General features: G+C 42.3%; 4 protein-coding genes across 5 annotated transcripts; 3 read left to right on the top strand and 1 right to left on the bottom strand.

The window, feature by feature from the left end:
* Positions 1–567: 567 nt before the first annotated feature.
* On the bottom strand, positions 568–6,140 carry hscb (HscB mitochondrial iron-sulfur cluster cochaperone). The gene is made up of 6 exons (XM_076150745.1): positions 5,581–6,140; positions 5,398–5,494; positions 3,561–3,650; positions 3,288–3,432; positions 967–1,014; positions 568–816 (listed from the first exon to the last, which is right to left on the bottom strand). The coding sequence occupies exons 1-6, from the start codon at positions 5,919–5,921 to the stop codon at positions 722–724; spliced, it is 816 nt and encodes a 271-aa protein (XP_076006860.1). The 5' UTR covers positions 5,922–6,140; the 3' UTR covers positions 568–721.
* Positions 6,112–13,617, top strand: lrrc8ab (leucine rich repeat containing 8 VRAC subunit Ab). Of its 2 annotated transcripts, none has more exons than XM_076150743.1 (4): positions 6,112–6,217; positions 6,741–6,848; positions 8,298–10,416; positions 10,602–13,617. In XM_076150743.1, exons 3-4 carry the CDS (start codon positions 8,305–8,307, stop codon positions 10,875–10,877), a joined length of 2,388 nt encoding a protein of 795 aa, XP_076006858.1. In that variant the 5' UTR covers positions 6,112–6,217; positions 6,741–6,848; positions 8,298–8,304; the 3' UTR covers positions 10,878–13,617. The 2 variants fall into 2 exon arrangements, with proteins under 2 accessions (XP_076006858.1, XP_076006859.1); XM_076150744.1 differs by lacking the exon at positions 6,112–6,217 and adding an exon at positions 6,496–6,640.
* A 1,091-nt stretch (positions 13,618–14,708) lies between these two features.
* On the top strand, positions 14,709–16,917 carry ppil3 (peptidylprolyl isomerase (cyclophilin)-like 3). Its single transcript, XM_076150912.1, has 6 exons — positions 14,709–14,813; positions 15,076–15,150; positions 15,662–15,755; positions 15,851–15,918; positions 16,034–16,152; positions 16,313–16,917. Exons 1-6 carry the CDS (start codon positions 14,811–14,813, stop codon positions 16,437–16,439), a joined length of 486 nt encoding a protein of 161 aa, XP_076007027.1. The 5' UTR covers positions 14,709–14,810; the 3' UTR covers positions 16,440–16,917.
* An 88-nt stretch (positions 16,918–17,005) lies between these two features.
* LOC143001459 (3-oxoacyl-[acyl-carrier-protein] reductase FabG) lies at positions 17,006–19,529 on the top strand. Its single transcript, XM_076151087.1, has 8 exons — positions 17,006–17,087; positions 17,169–17,339; positions 17,753–17,931; positions 18,519–18,612; positions 18,709–18,778; positions 18,865–18,901; positions 19,038–19,101; positions 19,319–19,529. The coding sequence occupies exons 1-8, from the start codon at positions 17,064–17,066 to the stop codon at positions 19,475–19,477; spliced, it is 798 nt and encodes a 265-aa protein (XP_076007202.1). The 5' UTR covers positions 17,006–17,063; the 3' UTR covers positions 19,478–19,529.
* The last annotated feature ends 32 nt before the right edge of the window (positions 19,530–19,561 follow it).

The following is a 19,561-nucleotide window of genomic DNA, read 5'->3' on the forward strand; positions in this document are numbered from 1 at the left end:
CGTAGAAGGTGGGTACATTTACATTCTGATGAAACTGTCAATGTGCCATCAGGTTCGTCGATGGTTTTCACAAGCAAGAAATGACACAGATCACAGGGATTCATCGACTTCACCTCGTTCTGTGAGGTCATCCTGATTAGAGCGGCATTAATGCAACATACAAAGCCTCCTTAAATAATTGAAACGGCTGTCCACGCCAATAAAGGGCTTCCGTTTGGTTACACATGCAGTTTGTACAAGATGTACTGCTACTGCTCATCATGGTTGTCAAGGTGTTATGTCTCCACCTAAAGGTAACCTGAGGAAATAAAGTCCTGTGGCTGTCTGAGTCCCCTCATGACAAAGTGCTGCACTGATAGGCAGGGTAATCATATAAACACTCAGAGCAGCATTTTAATCAGAGGCAATTACAGATCTCTGTCATATTTAATGATGCATTAGCTCTAAGTAGATACGATTAAGCTTGTGAAACTTGCACGTTTCAAGGGAGATATGCATCCAATTACACACATTGTTTCTGCACACGTCCTAACCAAGATGAGCCAGTTACAAAAGAATAGTCATTAATTCAATTCAATGCAAAGGTTTTATTTTTTGTAGCTTAAAGGTATATAATCACAAGAGGAATGCACAACACTTTGTGCCGTGCTGTTCAGTACTTGATGTAAGTGAGAAATAAGAGAAAAATAAAGTGAGACAAAAACAATGAGGCAAAAAAATGTCACATGAATTCAGAAAGTTTTTCTTTCACCTTCTCTTCAATGTTTGCAAAGTATTTCATCTGGCTAAGTAACGCTTTGGCAGCTTGCAGCTCTCCTAACAATAAAAAGAAGAGGGAGAAAAAGGAAGATGAATCAATGACTCACTCAGACGCTCGAAGGAAAGCTTCAGACGAGATTAAAAACAAAAAGAAATGAGTGGGAGGACGACAAAATGTGTCTGTGCGGCGGCGGCTGGGTATAATACCTTTACGAAGGGCAGCGTCTATCTGCTCTGTCAAGTCTGCCAGCTTCCCTGCAGGTGAGAACACAGACGTTACAATTTTACGCAAGTTAACAGCACAGCACAGCACATTCAGCCCGGTGCCTTCTTTTGTCCCTAGAAACTCAAACCTGTCTCTCAAAGTAACTGCCTCATTTGAAACTGAAAAGGAAAACGCATACAGTGTCCACACAGCAGGGCGCCGATCATTTTATTCCGGCCCCCTTGTACATCATCAATAAGCAATGGCATCGTTTCTGCTGCAATGCAACGCTTCGTCATCCCCGCGTGTGTCCCGCGGTGTGTCATTTGCTTCACCCCGTCTATACTACAGAGGGGTGACAAATTAAAGAGGAAAACTAGAATAGATTAGTGGGGAGTGCAGATGCTTCCATGCAGGTGTCTGGCATGGTACAATTAAGCAATTAACATCTCATCATTCTCTGAGACATGAACAAAAATGCTGATTAACCCCAGATAATGTTGATTTTGGATCACGCTGACAAGAGGAGAACTTTTTTGTTTTTCTCAACCAAAGCTCAGGTGACACAATTTTAGCTTCCATTTTCCAGTCGGAGAACATAATTGTGACATAGAAATCCCAGGTAGGGGCGAAATCGCTGCTCTGGCCCTTCACCGATGCTCCTTTAAGTCGGAGCAGTTCAGAGAAGCCTCCTGACCCTCCAACACGGTAATGTCAGCGCAAAATCTGACATATTCTCCTAGTTTAAGTGGATCCACGAAAAAACTGCAAGCGGGAGTAAGAAACGGCCAATGAGAGTGTGAGAGTGGGTTCGGATTTAGCTCGTGTGACTCTGGTCCACTTGTCCTGTCAGTGTAATGATTCTCAACAGCACAGTCACCCATCCCACTGGGAATACTATGGTGTAGATGGGCAGAAACTAGCAGCGATACAATGTGGAGTATTTCTGTTATGACTTCAGCTTCACCCACAAATGTGCAGCTCCTCTATGTGGCAACTTGGTTTTTCACAGTGGTTTTCTCCAACGAGGTCATAGAGACCTCATGTTTGAAGAAGCACTCAAGTTAACATCCATCCATAAAGAAGTTAGCAGCACATCACCAGGCATGGGGCCCCGACTAATGTGCCTGTATGTTATATAGCAATAAATGCCACTGATAATAAATGGTACTCTGATTAAAAGCATTGATGATGGGCATAGGGACAGAGAACATTAAATGGGGGGTATTCATCCAAAAACAAAATACCTTAGAGAGAAAGGGTCCAAACAACTTCACAGAAGGTTTGCCGATGAGTATGAACAGTGAGTTTTGTGTGATGTAACTATGGTAATGTGAATGTTCCCGCTCACTCTGAGCTGAGGGCTCAACAGCCACATCACCGCCAGTGTGTCTGATTCTTTACGTTATTTCATCTACGACATGATTATTGCTGCTGAACCCGTCCGCGCTGGGAGAGAGTTACATATAGGATCCAAGTGATAATGGAGTCTTCATTACACCTGCAAAGCAAATCACATTAAGCTTACTGGGTTTGTCTCAGATTACCATGTCAAGATGGTGAAATTGTGCTGGTAAGTGGTACTTCAATTACAAGTGTTTATTAGGACGGAAGAATATGGCTTATTGCTTTACTCATCACCGCTGGGAATCAAACAGAGAGCAATTAGTCTGCTGCAGTGTCGCAATGTCAGAACGCCCTGGTGTGGTCTCACTGCGCCTGTAACGTAGCAGCTCAGACATCTGTGCAGATGTTCCTACAGGTGCTGCATCATCAGCTGGTTGTGACTCCCAAGTGTTAAGTGCCCAAGGACTTTTATCCGAGATCCTGTTGTGAAAGGTGTTTGTAATAATCTGTCCTTACCATTCACATGCATGAGGGAAGCCGAATTTAGAAACCTTACAAAACATTACAGTCTTATATAACAAATTACGCACATATTTGAACCATGAAGTTCAATCAGCAGCTTTCTGACACAACGTCAACAGGGTCTGTGTGGATTTTGGTTTCAGAATGGTGAAACTGAAGCAGGAGAAAACAAGCCGGTTTCAGATTGTGGTTTTTATGTTCTTGAGTAGGAAATGGGATGCATGAAATGAATTTCCCATTCGTGAACATAAAAAGAAATTTCAGAAAACGGCCCCCCCGGTTTTTCATTTTATGTTTCCCCATTCTAAAATGAAAATCGATTGACCGTCTTGTGCACAGACCAAACAGAAGCAGATCATTATCTGCTTCACCAAGGTTTGATTTATAGCGATGCTTGGATTCGGTGGAATTGAACAGGTGTATCTAATAAAGTAGCCGCTGAGAGTATGTTTACCTTTGGTGTCTTGGCCAATCTTATTGGCTTCTTCTGTGGTCTGTGCTTCATCAAGTGCTTCATTGATCTCCATCAGCCTCATTAGAAACCCGGAATCACCTCTAGTTTCTGTGCCCTCGTCTATGTGCAGCCCCTCCAGCTCCAGCTGAAACACATGACTGGAATTCAGCCAACTGTCCACCTTTCAATGCATTTGACCTAACATGTGATCAGTCCGATCAGTTACAGAAATAAATCTTACATCATATGTCAAATCGATGGTTTTAAACTCACCATGTAAAGACCTCGACTCAAAGGCTTAAGCAGAGTTGTGTAAGCTTTGTTTACCAGAGCTGATTGGTCTTCTGAATACTTCTGCTCTTTCTGTAAAGGAAGGTTCACTCATAAGAAAGAAGAGAATAAAGAAGAAAATCTATATCATTGTATAAACTGTGCTATGCTTTCAACGAACCGGTGTTCTCATGAGTTACTTATGCAACTGTCAAAAACTTCTTTAAATGATGTACTGCATAGCTTTCTCATCCCAAAGCTTTGCACAATCAATTAGCAAAAATCCTCGATGATACTGATTATGTGACACGCAGCTTCTCTCTTGTAGTCGAGCAGTTTGCGATCCTTCAAGGGATGCAGGTGTGTGTTTGACACGACAGATGTGTGGGGGAAAAAAAGGATTATAACTTGAAAATGGTTGGCAGGTCTGAGTACATTTTGCAGCTATCAAGTCTGTCAGTTCTTGTAAAAATCAATATTCTCAAGCTGTGGCCCATGGGCCCAGCGTGTAGAGCTGTTGCGGTAATAACAGCCAATGGAGTAGATGGCTACCTTGTAGCTTTGAATAAGTAATGAGTTTTCTCTATATGATGAAGTTTCACCCCTGAGGCAGGAAGATGTCTAATTAAGAAAAATGGCCAGAGGTGCTGATAAATAAAACAGAGTCGATCCGATGTCAGACAGGTTGTGTGTGAAGAAACCATTTAGTGCAGCTCTCCTTCTTCACATTCTGCTGAATCTGAGTTAAGCGTTCATTTCATATCATGACAACAATCTGCATTTTGCTTTTCCACCTGAGTGTACATAATAAATTACCAACAAAGCTCCTCAAAGTGCTCATAACGCTTATTCTTCTAAAATGCCACGCAATTACCTTTAACGATCCACAAGGGAAAACTGGATAATGTGAAACTTTAGTCAACTATTTACTTCATAAAATAAGACATAATGTCGCTCAAGTTTAAATGGTCAGACAGGTCTATTTTGTTTTGCTACATTTTTAAAGCTGCACTAGGCAGCTTTTTATAGGCTTACCAGCCTTATCAGCCTAACAGTGTTTTGGGGCAGAAGGTGATTCAGCCTGTAGATCAACCATTTAGTCCACACAAGAACTGTCTAATACTGGATTCAGCAACATTAGGCCTCTCCCCTGTCTTCTTACCAAGGGATTATTGGTATTATTACATTATTGATGTTAGAATGTTTAAAAGCCATTTTATTCCAATATAATGTGCACTTATTTTCACTCAGATCAGTGCCGTTCACACAATTTAACTCATCTTTTGGGGTGCTTATTCTTCCCGCTCTGCCGAGTACATAGTCCAGCTTCGACACACACATTATTTGTTTCACTTCAAAACTCTATGAGTGAAACAAGCTGAAATATGCTCAGGGTGCAAATGTTCAACACATGACACAGCTAAATGTGTTACTTGTGTTTGAAACTTCTAAACTACTAATTTGTTAGATAAATTAAAACATTCCATATGTTGAAAGCATTACACATTTAAATACTTCATTTATTATTGTTCCTAAATACTGCTATTTAAACTTGTATTGGATACTTTGTTGTGCTATTTAAAGGGGTCAGAGGTCATGAATTTCTGATAGTCATCTTCCCACCTTATTTCTTTCTTTCCTTCCTTCTTTAATCTTCAGTTTTCCGGCTTTTGGTTTCTTATACTGACATTATATCACAGCACAAAGCCTGAATTGAAATGTATTGCCATGATCCCTTTGGATAACTTCATATTTGAGATCAGATCATCTGCCCTGATCAGGATGGAGACTCATCTCTGTTTCAAAGACCATCTAAGTCCCCAGACCCCCAGAAACATACCGCAGATCTCTGGCTGAAGTTGTCAGGGTGGAGAGAGCGCTGGAGCTGCAGGTACCTCCTCTGTAGCATCCTTGGGTCCAGTGTGAAAGTGGAGTCACTGTAAAGAGGCGACACGCTGTAAACATCTAAATAGGACACTGGCACTTATAATAGTCCATTGGAGAAACAACAGACCTCACTCACCAGTCCATGATTTGGAAGTATGACACTCCTGCTTCTGGGGGTTGGACAACTTTACATGACACACAGAAGAACGCCGGTCTGTTGTCAACGGGCTGTTTGCAGCTCCAACAATTCAGTTTGACTCGAGCCGCACAGTAACTCCTGTGTAGGCTGACATCACCCTTGTATGTGTGTCCTCTGAAGCCTGCTTGCACCCGCGGTAGTCTGAAGTTGAAGTTTCCTCGACATGTGTCCTCCCTGGTGAAGGTGGTGATCTTACACTGTGTCATAACAGCGTTAGATAACATCTGCTGCAGAGCTCGGGATGCGCACACGGGCCGCAAAGAGTTTAACGACAACATTTTTGAGATGAAATCAATTGTTTTGTTGTTTGTTGGTGCTGTCAACAATCAAAACAAAACATCAACCTCGGGTCGAGCCACAGACCTCTTGGAGCGAGGAGCGAGGAGAGAGGAAGCGAGTTCTTCTTCTACGATGATAAACAAAGCTAGCTGGTAGCGCCATCTCTCGCCCTGGCGGTGGAAGCCAACACTACTTCGGTACTCAACTAGCTAGCTGAGCTGCTAGCTACGACGGGATCTGCTAGCAAGTATTATATCATCATAACCTCGAATTTGATCGCAACTCACTTAAATCTGTACGTAAAACGACCTAGTCTTCTACCAATATTAGCCTCACGGTAGTGTCATGTTAATCTTAGCTTCAGTCAAGATGGAAGTATGTCAGAAAGCCCAGGCGGTGGCTATGTAACCACTTCACAAGATAATGACAACTTAGCTTAGAGCAGCTAACAGCTGTTGATCGCGGTCGATGCTTCCAAACAGACTAGCTAGCAGCCAGTCGGCTAGCAGGTGACAGTGTTTTTTATTGTCATAACGTTAGAGAATGCGTGTCGAGTTATTGATGTAGAGCGAAAACCAGCCGTCGTCAGCGAGCTGCATGTGGTTTTCAGATAAGTCATCGGGATCACAGAGACCAAGCTAACGTTACGAAGAAGGAGAAAGCCAAAGCCACCTGTTTTCAAAACGCAACATCGAACTAGTTTAACCGAGCTACAGAGGTTATGGAGTTGATTGCTTTTAACAACGTCACGCCTAAATGTATCACCGGTAATCGTGGTCGTAAACAAGCATAAAGTCATCATCATCTCTGTCTTCCAGAATTCCACATGGAGACGAGAGCCCATGAAGCACTTTGGATCCACAGAGAATGGAGTTCACATCAGAGAGAGCATCAGGCACTGGAGCACAGATAACACCTCCAAACTGGTGAGTGTTTGACACATTTGTTGAAACACACTCCTGCTGCTCGGTTGTCAGGCAGTTGTTCATGTGTGGGGAACAAAAAAATGTCTCTGAACTTGAGCCAGTTTGGCTGAGGGTCAGACTAGGCGCCTAGACTCCTCCACTTGACAATAAAGTAAAACAAAACAATGTTTAAGCTGTGATGAATGCAAACAGTAGACTGAGTGTTTTTTGGTGATGGTGGAATACTCCAGAGAGACACTGGTTGGGACATCGCCTCCTCCAAGGTAAACAGGATCTGCTCCAGAAGGTCGAGGGAGGTGCTTCTCAAGGCCTCCACAGACAATACTCTGGATATTATTAACGGAAACGGCTAAGAATAGAGAGCAGGGGAGCAAGGTGGCTCCTCTGGTCACTGTGTTGTTTGGGTTAAACAAGCCAAAACGGAACATCATCTTTAGAAGGAGGATGGCTTCTCTGGCTTGCGTGCTTGGGTGTGTCACACTCACAATGCTGGACGTGGATTTGGAAGCTTTATGTGGCACTGGAGTGCTGCAGCAACAAAGGAGTGCTTCATTATGTCTGGACGGCAGTTTATATATGGAGTTATCGCGTGTTACGTTTATGAACTGTAAGTACAACTCTGTTCAAATTTGATAGGAAGAGTTCATCTACCTGTGGCTCTTCTTCGTGTCTGCTTTTCAGCTAAAGCTCTACTGTATGAGAAGTCAATTTGCTGCGTATTGCCAAGTGTAGATGTGAGCATGGAGGAGTTTGATAAGTGGGTTTCCTCCCAGCTGGAAATCCCGATTATTGCTTTTCTTACAGTTTATTTCCTACTAACCCAATCTCAGTGACTCTCATATTCTGTTCTGCGTGTGTTGTTGTGAGGTTGTCGACCTGCGTCATTGTTACATCAGCCATCTGTTATGTCTACTGTACGTGTAGTTTAGGTGGACAAGACTAAGTTATTAATGCCCCAACTACCAATCAAGCCACGAACAGATCAAATGTTGACACGGGTCAATAGACTTGATATTTAATGGATGGTTTGTTTGCTGTGACGATAGAAATGCTGTCCAGTCTGACACCCGGTTTGAAAGCAAGATCAATTGTACCTGTTTAACAATGGTGAAATCGATAACGTGGTTGCCCGGGCAGGGCAGTCAATCAGGCAATTCTTTGTCAAACAAGCATGAGTCTGTATTTCATTAATACTGACAGCCTTCAAATTAAGCGTCTAAAATGCTCTGATACATGACCTTGTTAGGGAGCGTTGTAGTATTGATTTGTCAGTTTTGTAATTTGCACTTGTTCCGGTAAAGGTTATTCAGAAGCCGAGAGCTTTGTCCTGTTACTTTTTTGTAGAATTTCACACTTACTGTACTGCTTTTATGTTATAACGATTGAAGGAGTCGCCAAGCACTATCTATCTACTCAATAATGATTTGATCTTGCCCTCTTTTGTCCCAGATAAACCATGATCCCCATCACTGAGCTGCGGTACTTTGTGGACACACAGCCAGCATACCGCATCCTGAAGCCATGGTGGGACGTGTTCACAGACTACATCTCCATTGTTATGCTGATGATTTCTGTGTTTGGGGGAACACTGCAGGTCACCCAGGACAAGATGATCTGCCTGCCCTGCAAGTGGGTGGTCAATCAGACCTGCAGGAGGTACTTCAATGCCACACTCTCCCCGCCGCCTGTTTTGGAGCCCAAAGGCATCCAGTACGATCTGGACCGACACCAGTACAACTATGTGGATGCTGTGTGCTATGAGAATAGGTTGCACTGGTTTGCTAAGTACTTTCCTTACCTAGTATTACTTCACACCCTCATCTTCCTGGCTTGCAGCAACTTTTGGTTCAAGTTCCCTCGGACTAGTTCCAAACTGGAGCACTTTGTGTCCATCTTGCTCAAGTGCTTCGACTCCCCCTGGACCACTCGGGCTCTGTCGGAGACGGTGGTTGAAGAGAGCGACCCCAAACCGATGAAAATGAACGGTTCCATGAACCACAAGGAGTCTGTCATCAGCGAGGATGTTGAAGCGAGTGTCCCCATGCTACAAAGGACAAAGATGCGCTTTGAGCAGAGCATTGTGGACAGGACAGAAACCGGGGTTTTGGACAAGAAAGAGGGCGAGCAGGCCAAGGCTCTGTTTGAAAAAGTGAAGAAGTTCCGGATACACGTAGAAGAAGGAGACATCGTCTACAGGCTGTACATCCGTCAGACTATCATCAAAGTCATCAAGTTCATTTTGATAATCTGCTATACAGGATATTATGTGCGCAATATTCAGTTCAGTGTTGATTGTCGGGTGGATATAGAGAGCCTGACGGGTTACAGCATGTACCGCTGTGCTCACCCATTGGCTACGCTGTTTAAAATCCTGGCCTGTTTCTATATTAGCTTAGTAGTAGTTTATGGTTTGATCTGCATGTACACCCTCTGCTGGATGCTTCGACGCTCTCTGAAGAAGTACTCCTTTGAGTCTATACGCGAAGAGAGCAGCTACAGTGACATACCAGATGTGAAGAATGACTTTGCGTTCATGTTGCACATGATAGATCAATACGACCCGCTGTATTCTAAACGCTTTGCCGTGTTCCTCTCGGAAGTGAGCGAAAATAAGTTGCGGCAGCTCAACCTCAACAACGAGTGGACCCTGGACAAGCTGAGGCAGAGGATTACCAAGAACTCTCAAGAGAAGCTCGAGCTGCACCTGTTCATGCTGAGCGGCATTCCGGACACAGTGTTCGACCTGATGGAGCTGGAGGTCCTGAAACTAGAACTTATCCCCGACGTTACCATCCCTCCAATTATCGCTCAGCTGGTCAACCTGCGAGAGATGTGGCTTTACCACACACCAGCAAAGATTGAAGCTCCAGCATTAGCTTTTTTACGGGAGAACTTGAAGTCTCTGCACATCAAGTTCACTGACATCAAAGAAATTCCCTTATGGATCTACAGTTTGAAGAACCTCAGCGAGCTTCATCTGACAGGAAATCTCAGTGCCGAGAACAACCGCTACATTGTCATTGACGGACTCCGGGAGCTCAAGAGGCTGAAAGTTCTTCGTCTGAAGAGCAATCTCACAAAGCTACCTCAGGTGGTGACTGATGTTGGCATGCACCTCCAGAAGCTGTCCATTAATAATGAAGGCACAAAGCTGATGGTGCTCAACAGCTTGAAGAAGATGGTAAACTTAAGTGAACTGGAGCTCATTCGCTGTGATTTAGAACGTATACCACACTCCATTTTCAGCTTGCACAACGTGCAGGAGATTGATTTGAAGGACAACAATCTGAAGACCATTGAGGAGATCATCAGCTTCCAGCACCTTCACCGACTGGTCTGCCTTAAGCTCTGGTACAACCAGATTGCCTACATTCCCATCCAGATTGGCACACTAACCAACCTGGAGAAGCTGTACCTGAACCGAAACAAGATTGAGAAGATACCCAGCCAGTTGTTTTACTGCCGCAAGCTGCGTTTCCTTGACCTGAGTCACAACAACTTGACCTGTATCCCAACAGACATTGATTTCCTCCAGAATCTGCAGTACCTGGCAGTGACAGCCAACAGAGTGAGTGCCTGTATAATCATTATTTGTATTTGTTTTTCAAGTTTAGCATTTATAAGTCTAAAATGTAATCTTTTATTGGGAGGTTTTGTGGTTGATTTGCACAGTTTGCTGCTAAGATATTTGAAGAATCTAAACATCTCTCCACCTCTGCCCCACTGCAACACCCTTCCTGCTTTCTAATAAAGATTGAGACGCTGCCAAATGAGCTGTTCCAGTGCAAGAAGCTTCGCACTCTGAACTTGGGGAACAATTGTCTGCAGTCTCTTCCGTCACGGTTCGGAGAGTTGACTGGGTTGACGCAGCTTGAGCTGAGGGGAAACCGTCTGGAGTGTCTGCCCGTGGAGTTGGGTGAGTGCAGACAGCTGAAGAGGACCGGTCTCGTCGTGGAGGAGGACCTCTTCAACACCCTGCCCACAGAGGTCAAGGAACAGTTATGGAAAGTTGACAAAGAGCAGGCTTGAAACTGCACCCCTGCGAGTACAAATGATACTCAGCAGCCGGCAGAGGAAATAGGCGATTGTCCTTCTTGCAGTGTACGGCCGGTTAGGTTGGGTGTCCTGTTTGGTCAAATCCCAAATACAGATAAGCTTCTGCACACTCGCGCGTTTGTCAGGTGATAGTGCTGCTGCAGAGGTCACAGTTCTCCCTGAGGAATGACTGACTGACTGCAAACTCATTCAGTAGCATATTCTTCACAAATTCAAAAAGGGCTTTTCATTAACCACTAATGGTGAATTGTGGACTGTTCATTTTCATTCTTTGACACTCAGCATCTCCATTGTAGTCCAGTAATGCTTTTCAGCAGTTTGTTTACAGTGAGTATGTTGGCCCCTCCTAGGAGAGAAATATTAAGCTGCTCACACTGGAGGATTATCTTTATCAGTAAGAAATTGACAAAAATGATAGTGATAATCTGACAGGTGCCCACTTTAATCTTTAATGGTGTTTGAGCTAAATGTGGGCAAACAACATTAATGTTTTTTCCTTTGCAATGAAATGTGCATAACAAATTGAACAAATTTAAGGGGGAATATTGTTTTTTTTAATTAAACCTGGGGGAACGTTGTTTTTTTTAATTAAACCTATAGTATATTCATAACATCAAAATGCCGCCATTTTCTATTACCTCAAGTAGAATATTACTGCATTACCACACAAAATGTCACCATAATTTTATACCCTGAGAGTTTCTATAAGCAAGAAGCAAGTGAAAGACCACTCAGCCTGGCCTTGGGTTCATTACAGTAGCTTGTAGTTGAAATGAAGAAGCTCTTTTTGTCTCAATAATTTAGTTATTTACTTAATACAACAGTGCTGGATTTCATTTGTGTATGTTTGTTTTTATGCACTGTACAGTGTGATTGCTGTTTAGTTGTGCACTGACATTGAAAGTGATCATTTATTGATGAACATCCAAAGTATAAAGCCAACTGACGTCACTGACATTTGTAATTTTACTCAAATTTTGTTATTGAATAATGCAATAAGATCCAAAATGGCCATTTCTGAAACAATAGAATATTTTGCTCTCAGTAACATGCTTTGGCATATTGTGCAATATTGCCTTTATTTAAATATGTAAAAGCAATGATGTAGTTTTCAAACGTGCATGGGTATTCTTTTGGTCACCATCAATGTACTAATATGATTGTGAGAATATAAAAGAAGAAAGGTTTTTTTTGTTCTCACAGAAAGCAGTTTGCACTGTATTACCTCCTACAATAAGAGGATAGTTACATTTGGGTAAATGCAAAATGTGGCATGTATTCTGCTCTCTGTTTCCTGTTCTTATGGGAGCTTCTGCCACCAGCCATGTCATTTGCATTGTATTAGATCAGTCTATCTAGTGCCCTAATTTAAAAGCTACTAATGAAAAGGCATTGATATAGTCTGGGTTATATCTAAATCCCAACCAGAACCTGATAAACCATTTAAAATGGTTTGTACACATACACACATACACCTCAGCAATACAGCACAGATTAAGACAATCAACTGTATTATACCTTTTCTCAATTGCTTAAGCACATTTTTTGAAAACATTTGAATTGAACTCTCTTTATTTAAAATGATTGAATATTGGATGGTGAAGACTAAGACAAAGAAGAAATGTCTAAATACAACACATTTGTGTAAAGCCTGACCAGGTCTGAAAAATGTAATCTTTAGATTGCCAGGTGGCACCAATATTCTGCATGTTAAGATGTACACAGCAAGCATGTTTACAGGTGTGCCTGAGAGAACTAAGTCATTAGACAAAAGCAATTTAGTCAATTTACGTAATGCATCAGTATCCGTTAAACCCAGTTGTGTACAGTTGTGAAGTAGCTCATTTGAAGTTTTTCACACAATGTTTTGATAATGGTAATTGTCATTTGAAGAGAGTGCCATAGCAATTGAGAAACTCTTAACAACACTGATGTGAAAATAAACTTAATGCCAATCTTAGAATTTAGAAGTTTGCTCCTGTATATACACTAAACTACATGGTCAGTACATAAAGGGGTAGGGTGCAAGTCAATAGTATCACTAAATAGTTTGTGTTTTGTTGTTTCATGGTCATTGTGAATTCTCATTTTCTTCTGTGTTATCCCTGATTTTTGGATCTGTTTGATTTTGAGAGTATCATTAAAGTACAAAAAACTTTCTCAGGAAACCAGCTAGCTGTCCTAGATTCTGTCTGCTTCGATTGCCTTTTTTAAAATTCCATTTGGTATTTTGTTATTAATTTAAATAGTAGTAATAATGTTTTTATATGCATTTCTATACATTCATTTGTAGTTTGATGTATTTAATGACCGCTGGTTTAAAAAAAAAAAAAAGTTTCTTAAGAAACAACTTTATTTTCAATTCAATGTTTTTGTAAATGACCATCAGTTGTCTTGTAATGTTTGAGAAGTGATATATATCTTGAGTTTTACAGTGATTGGGTGTGTGTATGTCTGCACGCAAGCATGATGGGACTTCCTCACCCCTTGTTATCCATCTGTCACCCTTACGTCACTTTGGGAAGAAGTTTTTCATTTTTCTCAACTGATTCTAATTGATGTTAAACAATTGTTTATAATGTGTTTGTTTGCCAAATGTATTTCACCATTATGTTGTAGAAAAGAAAGTAATTGTGGGAAATCATCTGTGCAACATTCATGTTTTGAATGAGGTGAAAGCAGTCTTGTCTAAACATGTGATTTACCAAATCTCTCTCGTGTCTGGTGCATCTGTTATTTCTTCATTATACTTTGTGGTGACCTCTATTAACTGCTCATTATAACATATTAGGTATTACAAACCCACAGAAGAGCTATTATGGCTGATTGCCCCGTTGAAATTGGGCAGAGCTAAAACACAGATGATACACTTGGGTCATCCTGCTCTAAATTATACAAAACAAAAATAGGTACATAATTAAATAAGTGAATATAAGTACAAAGAATGTTTACATACGTTGCTAGTCATACATCAGTTGCCTTGTTTAGAGCTTGTTTATTCATTATATGACAACCTATAGGGTATATAAGCTATGAATTTATATTAACATCATATTGTCTGCATTTTTACCCTTCAGTTAAACCAGTTAGACTATCTTTGACTATCTTTGAGTAGAGTTGTTGAACAACAGATCAGGACATGCACATTGACCTACCTAGGACAAGCAGCAACCCTGTCAGGGAAATGTCAATCAAATCCATTACATAGACACAGCAAATAAATATAGAAATGCAACAAACACCTGCAATCGCGCCATGTTTGTACCCGGATCAAGTTAAACCAGTTGTAATTTGGTTTGAAGATTGTCATTGATCTCCAGGTCACCTTTTTACGCCATTTTAATTAATACTTCTCCTAATAGTAAGTAGGTTAAGTCAACAAAGTTGTCACTAGTGGGAAATACAACTTGTGTTTATTAATCTATCATCAGTCCTCACAGTATAATTTCAAAGTGTGTAAATGTTGAGTCACATCATTTCTCTTTGGAGATCATGTTTTATACAGAAAGAGGGGGAAGACGAGAGAGAGAAAGGATAAGAGAGAAAGAGGGAAGGTTGTACTATTAATACTATTGTTGTTGTTAAACATTATACGTTAGACCCTGAGGCAGAATACAAGTAGATTGAAATTGCAATGATCTCATAGGCTAAATACAGTTTTCACAGGATGATGTCAAACAGCAATGTAGGCAGTACAAATCGCACCATAGGCTGTGGTAACGAGAAGGAGAGAAGAGAGAAACAAAAAAAGAAAAACAAAGAAGGGACATCCCACCCCCACGTCATTTCTCTTTGTCCGTCGTGAAATGATCAATATTTTAGCACGGAACTATCGGACACTGCGCCCAAACATCTACACGGACATATTTCACCGACACACCAAATTGTGGACGCGCCGTTTGAAAAATGGTACTACAAACGTTTATTCTCTTAACCTACTGTTGGTTGCTATTTCAACTTTTAATTACAAACTGATGAAGACAGTTAACATCTAGTATCATTGTTTATCTGTAGGTTACACGGGCAGCTGCTTTCCCCGTCGTAGTAGCTTAATGTTTTGTATGTGTTTGCTCGCTGGTTGCCTGTCGTGTAATCCGGTTGCTCGTGTGCTTTTGCAGTTAAATACGAGTTTGAGTCAAATATACTCAGAATGTCGTTGTAATCTTTGCAGGCTGTTACTCTTCACTCCGATCTGGGAGAACTTAAAATCGAGCTGTTCTGCGAGCGGGCGCCCAGAGCCTGTGAGGTGAGTGGACATCTTGAAATAAAGAATTAAAATCCATCAAACAAGAGATAATTAACATAAGAACCGCCAGAGTCAGTGTAAAGCCTCAATGTTATGCTTTTGCTTTGCATTAATTTAACGAACCATAATGATTTTCTGTCGTTAATATGTAAAGGTTGGTACAAAGCTCGAATAAAAAACATATATTATGGTGTCATAGCAGGTGAAATCAATGACATTAATTCTGTTTGGATTCCATTTAGATATGCGAGTGAGAGGTCAGCGGGCACATTGATCAAGAACAAATAAAATGCACAAAACTATCCCAAAACAAATATAACCCCTTTATTTGATCCCCTTCTCTTAATGACCAGATGATTCTAAGTTGACTCCAATAGTTTCCTTGTGTTTTATCACATAACAAACTTAGAGAGGAACTATCGTGCATTGAAATTGCTAAAAAAATAGTCACGGTTTGTTATTGTGCCATGACGCATCATAACGTGTCAAATCTTCTTCTTCCCCTTAACAGAACTTTCTCGCCTTGTGTGCCAGTGGGTTTTACAACGGCAGCGTCTTCCACCGGAACATCAAAGGCTTCATGGTCCAGACCGGAGACCCGACAGGTACGCGACTGCAGGCTGCGTATTGGTCACACTTGTATGAACGCAGGTCCTCACTCTCTCTCCTTTGTGTGCGCTCCATTTTGTGAAACCATCAGGCACCGGTAAAGGAGGGACGAGTATATGGGGCCGCAAATTCGAAGACGAGTTCAGTGAACACTTAAAGGTGAGATTCTCCTCTGGCTGCCTGACCTACGTTAGGAAATTGAGGAATTGATTGAGCCGCCTGCCTGCCTGTCTGCCTTTTGGACACTGCCATGTTTTCTCCTTTCTTGTTTCAGCATAATGTAAGAGGGGTGGTCTCAATGGCGAACAACGGCCCCAACACAAATGGCTCCCAGTTCTTCTTCACATATGCCAAACAGCCACATTTAGACATGAAGTACACAGTGTTTGGAAAGTAAGTAACTTGTACAATTGTGTGTAAGATTCAATGAAGTACTGAAGTTCAGAATAGAAGCGTATTACTCCATCACCTACACCTTCTAATCTGCCTCCCTGTGACCTCGGCTAATTATCGATTTTTGGTGAACTGATGTGTCGCTCTCTTCACCACGCAGGATTATCGACGGCCTGGAAACACTGGACGAACTGGAGAAACTTCCCGTCAACGAAAAGTCATTTCGACCGCTGACCGAGACTCGGATAAAGGATGTGACGATACACGCCAACCCTTTTGCTGGATAGACGGCGTGCTGCTTTTGATACGTCAACTGTGCATTGAGGCTGTTTTCAGTGAACGTCTGTGTAACAGCGAACGTCTGTGTTACAGCTGTCGTCTCCAAGCTAGAAAGTGGAAAGAAACTAGACTGGAGAGAGAGAGAGAACTGACACAGTAACGTCCTACATTTATTATGAAACATAAAATGTATGCGGCTGCACCACATTTTGCATCCACAACATTGAATATTCAGGTTTCAATCTTCTATTCGCTGTACTGTAAAGTGAACTTATCTTATTTTTAATTGTGTTCAGAGGTAGTTTTCAGTCCAGCATTGGTGATAAATGTGAGTTTTCACATACACAGTCCATGCTCCCCAAACAAAGACACAGCAAAAACGTCATTTCTGCCTACTAATTGCATTGCTCGTGGTAACTTTTTCCTCACAAGATGTGCATATAAAATGTCAATGTTTTGTACAAAATAAAGTTTTTATTTGTTAAATTGGTTATTTCACATTGTTTGTGTAATGCAAATACACGTACACATGTCCTAAAGTTAAGACGAACCCGACTGTCGCATAGCGAAACGTCATAACGACTCGACCTAGCTTAGCCGCCACCACCAACCCAGCTCTGCCAAAGAGAGTCATGGCTACAAGTGACGCTTTTAAAGTGAGCGTACGGGCCCGTGAGTGTTTCGTTGTTGCTCATATTGTGAAGACGGTGTGTACATGTCAGCTTTATGTCTTCTAGGTTTCCTCCCTGGCCGGGAAAGTGACGCTGGTCACCGGCGCAAGCTCGGGCATCGGCGCAGGCACGAGCGTCCTCTTCGCCAAACTCGGTGCTTTGCTGGCGCTTAACGGGCGCGACGTGGAAAACCTACGCAAAGTAGCTAAAGAATGTACCGAGAGCGGGGCTGCGGAGGTAGCGACACTAACTAACGAACACGTTAACATGTTATCTAGGGGACAGATATGTCAGCCTGGCGTGATTAAAGTCGGTGCAGCCATGTTCGGACTTGACACACTGTGTTCTCACTGCAATCCGCCCCCTGGCCTGTGACCCTCTGAGCTACATGGACTTTCTCGACGTTTGTTGCACCTGTCACATTTAAATTCACTGCATCTGCAAGTAGTAAAACAAAGTATTATACATATTAACAAAAACAACTGTAATTTCTTTGATAATTTAGTTGACAAAAATGGAAAAAGGTGGAATCCTCACAATTTTACCAATATGGGAAAATGGGGGCTCCAAATGCAATATATTTAAATGTTTTCTAATAAAATCGTGGTAAGTGATGCTAAATGAAACACGGCACGTGTGTCACCGTGCAGCCCTTACTGGTACCTGGAGACCTCACTGATGAGGAGACGGTGAAGAGGACAGTGGAGCAGACGATCGCCCACTTTGGTCGGCTGGACGTCCTGGTCAACAGTGCTGGGATCCTGGCCATGGGCAGCATCGAGACAGCAGATCTGGCTCAGTATGATAAAGTCATGAATGTCAACGTCAGGTAGGATTTTATGAAACTATACTGTGACTAAATTGTAGACTGGATGTCAGCGCCTGGGACATTTGGGTTGACAGACTGTTCTTGTGAAATAAGAAAAGGAGTCCAAGTGTTGTGCAAGCCAAAACTGTGTAGTTTCACACTAATACACATGGACAGCATTTTAAGAGGCGGAGGTTCCAGAAGAACGCTGTCACGGCAACAGTGAGTGTAGGACCTGCAGCTCTTTACATCGTTTCCTCAACCATGATCTCAGGTTGTTGAATGGTTTACACATCGCTGTTATAATGGCTGTGGCCTGCGTCCCGTCTTCTCTTCACTTTACTCCTCACATCACTGTAATGGCACCTGCACTTTCCGTCTTATATCACCGCCTGTTGCAGTGTAACCTTACCTCACATCTGTAAAGGTGTATTGTCACATTATCTGTGCCATACACTGTGTACAGTATTGTATGTAATGTGTATGTACTATAAGAGGACATCAGGTCTTACTGCCACAAATCTGAAAGACACTTTTTACACTTATACAGTACTTATTCCCAAAATTGTGATTTAGTGTTTTAGGCACATTTCTGTTGTGTATTCCAGGTCTATATTTCATCTGACTCAACTTTGTGTTCCTCACCTGATAAAAACCAAAGGCTCCATTGTCAACGTATCAAGTGTTAATGGACAAAGATCAGTGAGTGTCACATACACGGCCGGCCACATACGTACTGTACGTGCTGTCACACCAAGCAATGTACTGCGCCTCTCCCTTTGTCCTCTCCCTCTCTAGTTCCCTGGCGTCTTGGCCTATTGCATGTCGAAATCGGCCATTGACCAGTTCACACGTTGCACAGCACTCGGTGAGTCATTTCCCGTGTTTCTTTAAAAAAGTTCTTAACGGCACCTCAGATGGCAGGAAATCACACGACGACGCTTTTTCTTTCAGATCTGGCATCAAAGCAAGTCAGAGTGAATTCTGTCTGGTAAGTGTAAAGAATACTGCATCGTCTCACAAATGCGCTCATTCACGTTTATGATGTCAAAGATCACATTCACTAGTTGCTATTGTTGGACCTGGAGTGTTCCTGCTATTTCATATCTGTACTTGTCTCTCTCCAGCCCTGGTGTGATCGTCACAGAGGTCCACAAGAGAGCGGGACTGAGCGAGGAGCAGTACACTCAGGTAATTCACCCCGTTATCGGTTAGAGCCATTGAAAATTCACACAAAAAGTGATAATAGATACATATGTAGTCTGCCATGTCCAAGGACTAATACATGTCATTCCAGTGCTCATAGTGCTCAGTACTCCATACAGTTCTTCCTCTGTGAAACATGAACGTCAGCACCTCCACAGTCCACATTCTTACAGCTCCCGTCCCTTAATCTTTCTCACTCCAGTTTCTCGCCAAGTGCCAGCAGACGCACGCCCTGGGTCGCCCAGGGGAGGTGGAGGAAGTGGCCCACAGCATCGCCTTCCTAGCGTCTGACGCTGCCAGCTTCATTACTGGGGTCAACCTGCCTGTGGATGGGGGCCGTCACGCCATGTGCCCACGATGATTACAGTGTACACATTGAATTATTTTCCTAATACAGCATTAACAACCCCCAAATCTGCCTGCCTGCCTGTTTTCTATTGGGAAG

This window comes from Genypterus blacodes, unplaced genomic scaffold (assembly GCF_046128005.1).
Source record: "Genypterus blacodes isolate CSIRO-AG114 ecotype Tasmania unplaced genomic scaffold, CSIRO-AGI_Gbla_v1 ptg000053l_1, whole genome shotgun sequence".
Lineage (NCBI taxonomy): Eukaryota > Metazoa > Chordata > Actinopteri > Ophidiiformes > Ophidiidae > Genypterus > Genypterus blacodes.

Excerpts from the sequence above, each read along its gene's own strand:
- hscb (XM_076150745.1), bottom strand. The coding sequence starts at position 5,921 with ATGTTGTCGTTAAACTCTTTGCGGCCCGTGTGCGCATCCCGAGCTCTG. Across the intron at positions 3,433-3,560 it reads TGAGTCGAGGTCTTTACATG|CTGGAGCTGGAGGGGCTGCA; the intron begins GTGAGTTTAAAA and ends CATGTGTTTCAG. Across the intron at positions 1,015-3,287 it reads GATTGGCCAAGACACCAAAG|GGAAGCTGGCAGACTTGACA; the intron begins GTAAACATACTC and ends TCTCACCTGCAG.
- lrrc8ab (XM_076150743.1), top strand. The coding sequence starts at position 8,305 with ATGATCCCCATCACTGAGCTGCGGTACTTTGTGGACACACAGCCAGCA. Across the intron at positions 10,417-10,601 it reads TGGCAGTGACAGCCAACAGA|ATTGAGACGCTGCCAAATGA; the intron begins GTGAGTGCCTGT and ends TTTCTAATAAAG.
- ppil3 (XM_076150912.1), top strand. Across the intron at positions 15,151-15,661 it reads GGGCGCCCAGAGCCTGTGAG|AACTTTCTCGCCTTGTGTGC; the intron begins GTGAGTGGACAT and ends TCCCCTTAACAG. Across the intron at positions 15,756-15,850 it reads CCAGACCGGAGACCCGACAG|GCACCGGTAAAGGAGGGACG; the intron begins GTACGCGACTGC and ends TGAAACCATCAG.
- LOC143001459 (XM_076151087.1), top strand. The coding sequence starts at position 17,064 with ATGGCTACAAGTGACGCTTTTAAA. Across the intron at positions 17,340-17,752 it reads CCGAGAGCGGGGCTGCGGAG|CCCTTACTGGTACCTGGAGA; the intron begins GTAGCGACACTA and ends GTCACCGTGCAG. Across the intron at positions 17,932-18,518 it reads GTCATGAATGTCAACGTCAG|GTCTATATTTCATCTGACTC; the intron begins GTAGGATTTTAT and ends TGTGTATTCCAG.